Genomic DNA, 12,565 nt, shown 5'->3' on the forward strand with positions numbered 1-12,565 from the left:
TGTCCTGGGTTTGCTGCACCCGTTGAGAGTTGTTAACACCACTCTTGTTATATATGACACTCCTGAGCTATATGGGGTGTGGGCCGTCACTGCCTCTAATCTGCTGAAGCTACTGTTTACATGTGGCTATTTCAATTGATCTTCTGGTCAACGGTGCCCTCTTCCTGCCACCCCAAGATATTGATGTTAAGGTCTCATAAATGCTAATAATAAAAAAGTTGGCAGCGGACCCGGAGAGAGCAGGGAGCAGAGTCACAATGCTCCCCCATGGGGTCCTACTGCCTAGTCCTTTTGCTGTTGGCTCCATATACACTTTAATCAGCCTGCTAAAGGAGTCAATGGTGTTATTTAAAATCCTGCAACCACGAGGTTTGGGCTCTAGTTGGTGGAGCCTGTGTTCAGCAGTTGCCTTGAGGGATTGAGAATGCAGGGGAGCAGTAATGGGGAGAACATCCCTTACTGAGAAGGGGAAGAGAGGAGACAACCCTAAGGACAGTGACCACGATGGCAGACCAGCGAGGGGCTCTGCGGCTGAAGGACACACACAGGCAGCGAGCTGTTGTGAAATTGCGGGTGAGGAACCCACATAGGCTGTGGGCTGTTGGGAAATTGAGGGTGAGGAACCCACACAGGCTGCGGGCTGTTGGCAACTGGCTCATGAGAACCAGGTATCGGAACTGGGATTCGAGAGGATGCTGAGGGCAAGAAGGGTTCTCAAAGGGCCCTGGGCGTCTAAGGCTTCCTCATCTTGTCAGAGGTTTGGACCTGGGGTCAGGTTGCTAATGGTTTGAATTGAACTGGAGTCTTGTGCGGCTGCGGAAGCGCTGGAGGAAAATCCACGGTGACTCTAGGTGGATTCTCTTTTTCTTCTCTTTCTCGGACTATAGGGGGTGGGTAATGCAAATATTAATGGCCAATTCTTTTCTGTCTTAAGGGAGAATAAAGGCAGTTTCGAGTAATATTACATTTCTGTTTTATTAATGAAAACAAGTAGTATCCGATCTGATCTGAATACCATTGAAAGTCCAGGATCAGTGATGAGACTCCCTTGTAGGGAATAGTCTTTGCCTGGCACTTCAGTGCCACAATGTAACTTGCCTCAGTCTTGCTACATGCTGGGAAGGGTTAAAGAGTTGCATTTTCTTCTTTTTTGGGGTCTTTTTTTCCTCTTTTTTCATATATTGTTATTAATTATATCTTTTTGTTTAGAGATAGTTCACACCCTAAACTGATCAAAATTTTTTTTTTTGTGATATATTTTTATTCTGTAATATTATTGTTTAATATCTCTGTATTAATTCATTACTTACTATGTATTTTTTTTATATCTCTTTGAACTGTATGTGTTTATAAATTATAATAATAATAAAAAGATTGAAAAAGAAAGAAAGAAAAGAATTGCAAATGCAATTGAACTATGCAATCATCTGCCAATCGCACTATGCAGATGCTGGAAATCTGAGTTAAAATTAGAAAAGACCAGAAATGCTCTGCAGCACAGAGAAGTTGGACCCAGAATTGGCAAAACAGAGGATGGTAGTGAAGATTTGAGCTTGAGACTGGGCAACTGTGAGTAGGGGTGTACTACACGGTTTGGGGCTGGCACCCCACGGTTATGAGAGAGACTAGATAGGCTGGGTTTGTTTTCCTTGGAGCAGTGGAGGCACACGATTTACAAGGCAGAGATATCAAGCAATGTTTTCTGCCAACAGAAAGACCAGAGGGGATACGTTTGAGGAAAGGAGTTGGGGAGGGTGAGGGACGATTCAAAGACATCTACTTAAGGGGATGATTACTTCAATCACCAAAGGCATATGGACCACCTGCTGATAAATTGGATTAGTAGAGATAGATACTTATGGTTGGCACAGACATGAAAGGCTGAAAGGCCTGTTTATGGGCTATATGGCATTACTCTCAACCGTGCATATATTTACAACCTCTAATAATCTCCAGGTGAATGTGGCATCAGTTTATGACACTGACAGGCAATATCTTCTCTTTAGGAAATAGATCACCCCCTCCTACACTCCCCTCCCCTCCCCTCCACCCCAACCTCAACCCCATCAACCTGATTCACAGGCAAGCATGGGAGAGAGAGTAATGAAAAGACAGCTAGGTCATGGCAGCCTAGGGCTGCAATAGGACTATCACGCATTGGGAGAGGCAGCTGGCTCGGTTGTGGTGGCCTCCATGATCAAATAGCTTCCCACATTACTTTTAAAAGGAAGGGAAAGTAACTGAGCTCAACAGTGAATTCAGCCAATGAGGAGAGGAGGAGAAAGCAGTGAATCAGGGAAAGATAGTTGTGTGAAATATTAAGAACTGTAAGTTCCAGATAAAATAAATAGCTGTGATCTGATGTAGCCCATATGGGAATCTGACAGCCCTGGGAACAGACCAACAACCAATCTTGGTATATAACCACCACATGTTCTCTAATGTAATGGCTTCAAACGTCCTCCCATCTTTCAAAGCGTACAGGGTTGGTAAGTAATTGGGTGACACAGGTTTCAATGGCCGGAATAATAAATCAATGTAATACTCACTGTAGGAACCAGGCTGAGATGTAGCCTCTCAGAGGAAGGAGCACAAAACAGTTTACAGCTATAGCATCTGTTTCCCACACTGGTGCCAACTACTCAGATTGAATGTGACCGCAATTGCAGTGCCAGTGACCTGGGTTTGAATCTGGTGTTCGAATCTAAGGAGTTTGTATGTTCTCCCTCTGACCTACATGGATATCCTCTGGGTGCTCCGGTTTCCTCCCACATTCCAAAGGCACAAGGGGGCTAGTAGGTTTATTGGATGTATTTGCGTGGCATGGGGTTGGGCCAGGAGGGAATGTTCTGTATCTCTAAATTAAAATGGGAAAAAATGTGCTTACCGGTCCAGGGACAGCCATAGAGCTCGACTCTCATACACACGCTGGCGGGCTGCTCAGTCACTGGGCTCACGCGCACATAACGAGCAATGATAGGAGGCCGCAGGTCCTTGAGAACAATGTCATAAGTGTTGACATTTCCTGGGATGACCTGCAAGTGGGAAGAACCTTTGAAGATTACGGTGACAATCGATCGGAGATAGACTGAGAAGAAGCAATTGTGAACCCATTTGTTTGAGTTTTAAGCTGAGAAGACACACGTTTGACCGGTTCCCTGAATTGCCATCGACAGGGTAGGGAACTGCAGCATCAACAGACAAGTCAGGGGCTCAGGATCCGAAGGTCTTGCACCAGGCTGTGGGCTGCTGGAGACCGGCTTTTGAAAATGGAGGAGAGGCCTGGGAGAAGACCCTACAGGATTGGGGACCTTAGAGGCAGACAAGCCAGTGACTCAGTAGTTGAAGGCCTCGTAGCAGGTTTCGGGACTGGGTTCCATGAGGGGACTGATGGGGAGCAGGGCACCTGAAGGACCTTGGGTGTTGACGGCTTCCTGATTGTAGCAGGAGAAGTTCAGAACTAGGGGCTGAAGAGGGTGACTTGAAAACCTAGACCTTGGAATGGACAGGAGCTGGTGCATCTACAGAAGTCACGGGGGTGCAAGATGTGGCAGTATCAGAGGAGATGGCGTGATCTGCAGGCACTTAGTGTCTCCGAAGGGGTTCCCTTTTGCTTTTCTTTCTCTTCTTGGACGTGTGGCACCTCTCTGTGTGCCTTGACAGGGTAAATTTGTACACATGACAATAAAGGAACCTTGTTCAACTCAAGTTTGCTTTGCAGGAGCAGGAGTAGCTGGAGAATACAATGAAGTGAAATGTGGAAGCCTGCAGATACTGATTGTAGTAAAAACACACAGTAAATGCTGGAGGAACTCAGCTGGTCTTGCGAAGTCCATAGGAGGTAAAGATATACCGACTTTTCAGAGCTGAACCCTTTTTCAAGGTATCAGAATCGAAGTGTTGATAATATACCTTTACCTTCTATGTGAGACCGGCTGAGTTCCTCCAGCATTTAGTGTGTACTTTTGAGAACACAGTGAATTCAGATATAGTCATCTCGGGACCATCATTGGAAGTAGAGGCGTGAAGGACTCAGGAGAGCTGGGAGTGTCAGAAACTAGCTTGAGGTGAGTGCATTTAAGAAAGGCAAGTTAAGTGTTGAATGGTGATCGGTGGGAGCAGTAATGAAGATAAGGGGCAGTGACAAATAAAAAAGGGAATAACTCAAGAGGAGCAGCCAGTGTGTAAGTGGCTCAGGATAGGAGTGGGACTTGGAGACTTTGGCTCACGAGACTTCGGCGTGAAGAGGGTGAGGACATGCTTATTTCCAGCAAGCTAAAGGCAGGAAGGATCTTTGTATTTAAATTAGGAAGAGTTAATGGAGACAGCAGCTAGGACAGTGGAATGCTCTGAATGAAATCTGGGACAGCACAATTGTTCCTGATAACTACACCTGCAAGAGGTGCATCCAGCTGCAGCTCCTGGGAGACAGAGTTAGGGAGCTGGAGCTGGACAAACTCTGGATCATTCAGGAGACAGAGGGAGTGATAATAGAGAGGAATTTCAGGGAGACATTCACCCCAAATGTCTGGAGGAAGATAGGTGGATGACTGATAGGAGAGGGAACGGGATTATGCAGAAAATCCCTGCGGCCGTTCCCCTCAATTGTTTTGGATTCTGTTGAGGGGAAGAGATGAGGTCCTGAAGAGGGAATATAGGGAGTTAGGAAAGAAGTTAAAAAGCAGGACCTCAAGGGTGGTAATCTCAGGATTGCTGCCTGTGCCACGCACCAGAGAGGGTAGAAATAGGATGTTGTGACAGATAAATGCGTGGCTGAAGAGTTGGTGCAGGGGCAGGGGTTCAGATTTCTGGATCTTTGGAATCTCTTTTGAGGAAGGTCTGACCTGTTAAAAAAAAAAGACAGGCTGCACCCGAACTGGAAAGAGATCAATATCCTGGCAGGCAGGTTTTCTATAGCTATTGGGGAAGGGTTTAAACTAATTTGGCAGGGGGGTGAGAACCAGAATGTGAGTGCAGAGATTAGGGCAGAATTTGTTCTGAGTTTGTGAGGAAGGACAGGCAGGGGACAAAAAGTAAATGTAGCCATTTAGCGGGGTTGAAATGTGTCTATTTCAATATTAGAAGTATTCAGAATAAAGAGGATGAATTTAGAGCTTGGATCAGTACTTGGAACTACGATGCGGTCGTTACTGAAACTTGGCTGGAGGAAGGGAAGGATTTACTGATGCAAGTTTATGAGTAATCTGATCATAACTTCAACTTTGCATTATCACCCTTTACCTCCTTGTTTATCCAGAATCTCTCTACATGTGTATTAGATATTTTCAAAGATTTACAAATCTCAGAGGAAAATATTTGCTTTTGATGGAATTCAGTGACAGGTGGAATTTAATACTAATATAGAATACTAATCTGGATAGGACATATACAAGAAGGGATCTAGAAAGTACTGAGGAACAGAGGGACCTAGATGTATATCCAAGGATACTGGAAGTTGGCCATGCAAGTACACACAATAGTAGTTCATAAGTCAATAGAGAGGATCATCAAATCTGCTGAGAAGATCACTGGGGACTCCCTTTCCTTTACTGTCGACATTTACTAGGAGCATTGTTTAAATAGGGCTCAAAGAATTATAGAGGACCTTTTCTATCCAGCACACTGTATCTTTGACCCACTGCCATCAAAAAGGAGGTACAGGAGCATCAAAGTCAGGACTGCCAAGCTGGGGAATAGCTTCTTCCTGCAGGATGTGAGATTGATGAATGGTACCCTGTAACCGAGTAAATCATATTTAAAATTATATTTTTAAGTTTAATGGGATTGTGTAGTGTGTGTGAGTGGGCCTGTGTGAGCGCGCTCCGTAGTCTGGAGAAATGCTCAACCGATGGTCAGAACACTAACCAATCTCTTTTCAGTGCCAACCGCTCAGTCCAAGATTCCGTCCTGCTCCAGCTCCCTCAACAGCCCCTAAGGCTAGAGCTGGATGAGGTCCTCACCCGGGAAGAGACATATAAGGCAATTGAACAACTGAAAAGTGGCAAAGCAGCAGGTATGGATGGAATCACCCCAGAGGTCTGGAAGGCTGGCGGTAAAACTCTGCATGTCAAACTGCATGAGTTTTTCAAGCTTTGTTGGGACCAAGGAAAACTGCCTCAGGACCTTTCGTGATGCCATCATCATCACCCTGTACAAAAACAAAGGCGAGAAATCAGACTGCTCAAACTACAGGGGAATCACGCTGCTCTCCATTGCAGGCAAAATCTTCACTAGGATTCTCCTAAATAGAATAATACCTAGTGTCGCCGAGAATGTTCTCCCAGAATCACAGAGCGGCTTTCGCGCAAACAGAGGAACTACTGACATGGTCTTTGCCCTCAGACAGCTCCAAGAAAAGTGCAGAGAACAAAACAAAGGATTCTACATCACCTTTGTTGACCTCACCAAAGCTTTCGACACCGTGAGCAGGAAAGGGCTTTGGCAAATACTAAAGCGCATCGGATGCCCCCCAAAGTTCCTCAACATGGTTATCCAACTGCACGAAAACCAACAAGGTCAGGTCAGATACAGCAATGAGCTCTCTGAACCCTTCTCCATTAACAATGGCGTGAAGCAAGGCTGCGTTCTCGCACCCACCCTCTTTTCAATCTTCTTCAGCATGATGCTGAACCAAGCCATGTAAGACCTCAACAATGAAGACGCTGTTTACATCCGGTACCGCACGGATGGCAGTCTCTTCAATCTGAGGCGCCTGCAAGCTCAGACCAAGACACAAGAGCAACTTGTCCGTGAACTACTCTTTGCAGACGATGCCGCTTTAGTTGCCCATTCAGAGCCAGCTCTTCAGCGCTTGACGTCCTGTTTTGCGGAAACTGCCAAAATGTTTGGCCTGGAAGTCAGCCTGAAGAAAACTGAGGTCCTCAATCAGCCAGCTCCCCACCATGACTACCAGCCCCCCCACATCTCCATCGGGCACACAAAACTCAAAACGGTCAACCAGTTTACCTATCTCGGCTGCACCATTTCATCAGATTCAAGGATCGACAACGAGATAGACAACAGACTTGCCAAGGCAAATAGCGCCTTTGGAAGACTACACAAAAGAGTCTGGAAAAACAACCAACTGAAAAACCTCACAAAGATAAGCGTATACAGAGCCGTTGTCATACCCACACTCTTGTTCGGCTCTGAATCATGGGTCCTCTACTGGCATCACCTACGGCTCCTAGAACGCTTCCACCAGCATTGTCTCCACTCCATCCTCAACATTCATTGGAGTGACTTCATCCCTAACATCGAAGTACTCGAGATGGCAGAGGCCGACAGCATCGAATCCACGCTGCTGAAGATCCAACTGCGCTGGGTAGGTCACGTCTCCAGAATGGAGGACCATCGCCTTCCCAAGATCGTGTTATATGGCGAGCTCTCCACTGGCCACCGTGACAGAGGTGCACCAAAGAAGAGGTACAAGAACTGCCTAAAGAAATCTCTTGGTGCCTGCCACATTGACCACCGCCAGTGGGCTGATATCGCCTCAAACCGTGCATCTTGGTGCCTCACAGTTCGACGGGCAGCAACCTCCTTTGAAGAAGACCGCAGAGCCCACCTCACTGACAAAAGACAAAGGAGGAAAAACCCAACACCCAACCCCAACCAACCAATTTTCCCCTGCAACCGCTGCAACCGCGTCTGCCTGTCCCGCATCGGACTTGTCAGCCACAAACGAGCCTGCAGCTGACGTGGACATTTACCCCCTCCATAAATCTTCGTCCGCGAAGCCAAGCCAAAGAAAGAAAGAAGATATGTACTGTGGGATGATGATAAACTTCAACTTAAAAGAAGGAATTTTGAAGTTGCCCTCAAAAAAGTGAAGTTATGGAACAACCTTTTAAAACATTGGTGCATGCAGCTGGAACATTGGGTGCAGAGCTGGTTGCCATGCTAGAGGAGGGCTGTGATTGCACTGGAGATGGTGCAGAGGAAATTCCCCAGGATGTTGCCTGGAATTGTGTTCTTCAGTGATGAGGAGACTGGAAATGCTGAGCTTGTTTTCCTTGAATCATAGGAGGCTGGATGTGGGGGGAGGGGGATGGATGAAAGAGGAATATAGTTATGAGGGGAATGGGTACGATAGACAGTAGGACATTTTCCTCCATGGCAGGCAGGGATGTCAATATCTTGAGGACAGACTTCAAATAAAGCCACCAAGATTCAGAGGGGATCTGAGATAGAGCCTTTCATGCAGAGGGTGGTGAGAATCTGGAATACACTGCCTGAGGGGTTGGTGCAAACATACACACAACTGAAATTACCAAAATGATGGTAAATGGTATTATTTTTGATGAGTGTCTCACGGTTGGCATGTCAATGGTGAGCTGAAAGGCATGTTCCTATTCTCAATGTCCTCTGCCTTAAATGGACAGCACCTTAATTTTAAATAGTGACATCTAGTTCTTTATTCTCTCTCAGGGGGGGGGGGGGGGGGGGAGGGTTGGGGAAAAGCATCCTTTCCACAGCCATCCATCAGACCCCTCAGGATCTTGTGTTTCAGACAAGTCCCCTATCACTAATCTAAACCCCGGCACACAAGGCAAACTGGACTTTCCAGGTAGTTTTCCAGCAAATCGACTTCTAATGCATTAATATTCTTCCTTAGGAAAGAAAGCAATAATGTGAGTAGTGCTCCAGATGCGATCTCACCAATGTCTCACATAACTGGAGCATAAATATCCAAGAAAATGAAGAACGAATTCTGTCAGCTTTCCTAACTACTGCTCTACCTGTGTACTTGTCTTTTGAAAATCACACAACTACAATACCCAGATCTCTTTGCATTGCAGAACTTTGCAGTTGAGAAGAACATTGTGGAGTCCACTTAACTAGTGATCTATTGTGGACATACATCACACTTGTCAGGAAGGCGCAAAAGCAATTGCACTTCTAAGACAGGCAAGGCTACCGGCCACCATCCTGTCAACTTTCTACATGAACTCTATCGAGAGCATCCTGGCCGGCTGCATCACAGTGTGGTACATTGCTGTAGAGTATTGGATCTGTGGTCAATCCACATGACCATTGGGGTCTTCCCCCCCCCCCACCATCATCCCCAATCGACTTGATCGACTGGGATCATTGTCTGAAGAGGCTCACAAAATTATTAAGGCCCTCTTCCACCCTGCACACAATATCTTTCAGCTACTCCCATTGGGAAAGAGATGCAGGAGTATCAGAGCCAGAACCACGAGGCTGAGAAACAACTTCTTCCCACAGGCAGTGAGAACGCTGAATGCCTGATGAAACTGCTCATACAATTCCTTTGAGGTTCTACTCTTTATTTAACAATATTTATTATTATTCATGCAATGCATATAGATTTCTTGTAAACATGTATGCTATGTCTATTCATGTTTTTACACCGAGTACTGAAGAACATTGTTTTGTCCGGTTGTACAACTTGAGGTAGGATAATAATAAACTTGAACTTGAAGAAATAATAAGATCTAATTAAAACTCAGGTTGGATGAGGGCAGGATGGTTCCTTAGAGGAGGAGCTGAGAACCAGAGATCACAGTCTCAGAAATAAGGACAGAGGTGAGGAGAAATCTCTTTATTCAGAGGGTTTTCTACCTCAGGGGCAGTGGAAGTTCAGTCATTAGGTTTATTCAAAACAGAGATGGATAGATTTCAGGATATTAAAGGAAACAACAGGTAGAGGGATAGAGGTGGATAATGGGAGAAGTGGAACACTGACCATGATTTTTAAGAATGGACTCAAGAGCACAGATTGCCAACTCCTGCTCTCATGCCCTTACATTCTCTTCTGCTATCTCTCATCTTTCAATAATCAGCTCTCATTTTGTTTCTACTGCGTGAATAAACACGTGGTAATCTGGAGTGTGGAATTTTAAAGCAGAGTCAAAAATAATGCCACATGGTAATTCATTGACAGGGAAGAATAGGACAGGTTTAAACTGAGGTGGCAGGATAGAATTGAATAAACACTATTATTTAAGAAGCATGTCATTAAGAAGATAAGAAATAAGAGCAGGAGTTGGTCATCCGGCCCATCGAGCCTGCTCTGTCATTCAAAGAGATCAAGGCTGATCTGATGATAGGCTCATCTCCATCTACCTGTCTTTTCCCCATATCCATTAATTCCCCTTCTATGTAAAAATCTATCCAACCTTATCTTAAATAAATTTACTGAGGTAGCTTCCACTGCTTCATTGGGCAGCACATACTTAGATTCACCACCCTCTGGAAAAGCAGTTCCTCCTCATCTCTATCCTAAATCTACCACCCTGAATTTTGAGGCTATGTTCCCTAGTTCAATGGAGACAAGTTATCTACCTCTATTTATCTATAGCCCCTTTCACATTTGTGTCCCACTAAGTTCAATGTCCTGGGAAAGGAATGGGGGTTTGGCTTTTCACACTTGCAAGGAGCCATCCCCAGGGTTAGAACTATTCTACCTTCTACCAGTGATGTCATGACTTGCCCTAAAACCTGATCAATGTATTATGATCATATTTGAACAAAATTAATCATGCCTAATTATAACATAATTAAGCTTTATGTACAGCACAGTATGAGCCCTTCAGCCCCTGTTGTGGTTGTGTTGACCTATATAAACCTTTATAAGGGACCGTGGGAAAGTGCTAGCTATAAATAGCAACAGCGGACATTTTCTCAACAGGGTAGGAAAGTTGATAGTGCTATAGCACGTAGTTTATAGAGCATGGGAAAGTTTGTAGCGCAATCGCGTACTATTTATAAATACCATGGGAAAAAGCGATGGTGGATCTGCCCTCCCAGAATGCCATGCAGCAGCAAAAGGGATGTATGCACAGTTGCATGCAAAGAGCATTCATAGAGGGGATTCTTTGCAGCATAGCATTCTGGGAAGTCAGGTTTGTCATTGCTTTATCGCAGGGACTTTATAAATTGTGCACTATAACGCTACCAACTTTCCCACGACAAAGTTTATATCTTCATTTTAATATTTTCTTCCTTTACATTCCTGCTCTCACACAAAAACTTGGATCATTTCCATCCCACAAAGCAATTACCTGTTTCAGACTTACATTTTTTTTCAAACTTTATTTAAAAGATAATAAAAGCATAACATACAGTCTAATAACAATCAAACATTAATTTTACAGAAATATATATAAAAAAAACCAACAATCTAACAAAAAAACCATCCCACCCACCCACCCCTTCAGCCAGTTCCCTGATGGGGAGCCAAAAATGTGAATTATTAAAAGAAAATTTTAAGTATTAATAGCAATTCAAAATATATCTAAATGCATATACTCCAGATATGAAAACCATTTATCAACAAAGAAAGAATAGTTATCATGTAAATTATGTAATTTTTCCCATAACAATACAAGCTTTCAATTCATTATGCCAGCGTGCTGTATTAATCTCTGTAGTATCTTTCCAGGTACTAGCTACACATTTAAGCACTACTGATAGCACTAAACGTACAAAAGTAATTTGAATTTTATCCAGCCCTATTCCTCTCAGAGAAACCATATCACCCAACAAAAAAATCGTTGGATCTTATGGTAGTTTAAGGTTATATAATTTTTCCAAAACTACCTTAATTCCTTGCCAAAATGGTCGAACTTTAACACATGCAAAAAAAGTTCCAGTACATAAACCACATCTAAAACAAGAATCCAAATTACTAAACACATATTTTTTCAATTTCTCTGGGGTCAAATATAATTGATGTACAAAATTATAATTAATCATTCCATATCTTATATTAGTCAATTTAATTACATTATCCTGACACATATCCACCCAATCATCTTCAGGGAAAATAAACGCTAAGTCACTTTCCCACTTAAGTTTAGATTTTTCCCAATCTGGTTTATCAATGTTATCCTGTAACAAATGGTACATAACTGAAGTATAACCCCTCTTTGATACAGAGGAAATCAAAGATTCAAATCTCGTCAAAGTAAATAAATTCATCTCTCGACCATAATTATCTTTTACCAAGGCTTTGAGTTGATAATACACAAACAGAGAATTTACAGATATACTAAATCTTTCCCTCAATTGATTAAAACAAAGAAATTGTCCCTCTTCAAAACAATCCTGTATTGTCTTTATACCCTTAGAATTCCAACTCTTTAAATAATTATTAAACATTGAAAAAGGAATAAACTGATTATTATACAATGGAGTTAAAATTGATAATTTACCTTTTGATCCCCAAACCATATTTCTTTTAATCCAAATCTTTAACAAATGTTTCAATACTGGCATATTATGTTCCTGTAACAAATGTGAATTCCAACGAAATATAAATTGATGTACCTCAGCCTCAGAAATACATACTATTTCCACCCTAGCCCAGCTAGGAGGTTGATCTAAGTCCATCAATCTACTAATAAATTTCAACTGGGCCGCTTCGTAATAATTTTGAAAATGTGGCAATTGAAGTCCACCCAACGTGTATTTCCATGTAAGTTTATGCAATGCCACTCGAGCTAATTTACCCTTCCATAAAAACTCCCGCACTGCCTTATTCAGATCCTGAAAAAAGCCCTTTGAAAGTAAACAAGGTATTGACTGAAATAAATAT

General features: G+C 43.4%; 1 protein-coding gene across 5 annotated transcripts in view; it reads right to left on the reverse strand.

Annotated features, from left to right (window-relative positions):
* Window positions 1-12,565, reverse strand: part of LOC138762103 (discoidin domain-containing receptor 2-like) — a 132,150-nt gene that overhangs the window by 45,422 nt on the left and 74,163 nt on the right. For all 5 annotated transcript variants that reach the window (XM_069935432.1, XM_069935448.1, XM_069935421.1 and 2 more), the window contains exon 5: window positions 2,888-3,035. In XM_069935432.1, the coding sequence (XP_069791533.1) occupies window positions 2,888-3,035 (148 nt within the window). The remainder of the gene's footprint in view (window positions 1-2,887; window positions 3,036-12,565) is intronic.

Source organism: Narcine bancroftii, chromosome 1 (genome assembly GCF_036971445.1).
Source record: "Narcine bancroftii isolate sNarBan1 chromosome 1, sNarBan1.hap1, whole genome shotgun sequence".
Classification (NCBI taxonomy): domain Eukaryota; kingdom Metazoa; phylum Chordata; class Chondrichthyes; order Torpediniformes; family Narcinidae; genus Narcine; species Narcine bancroftii.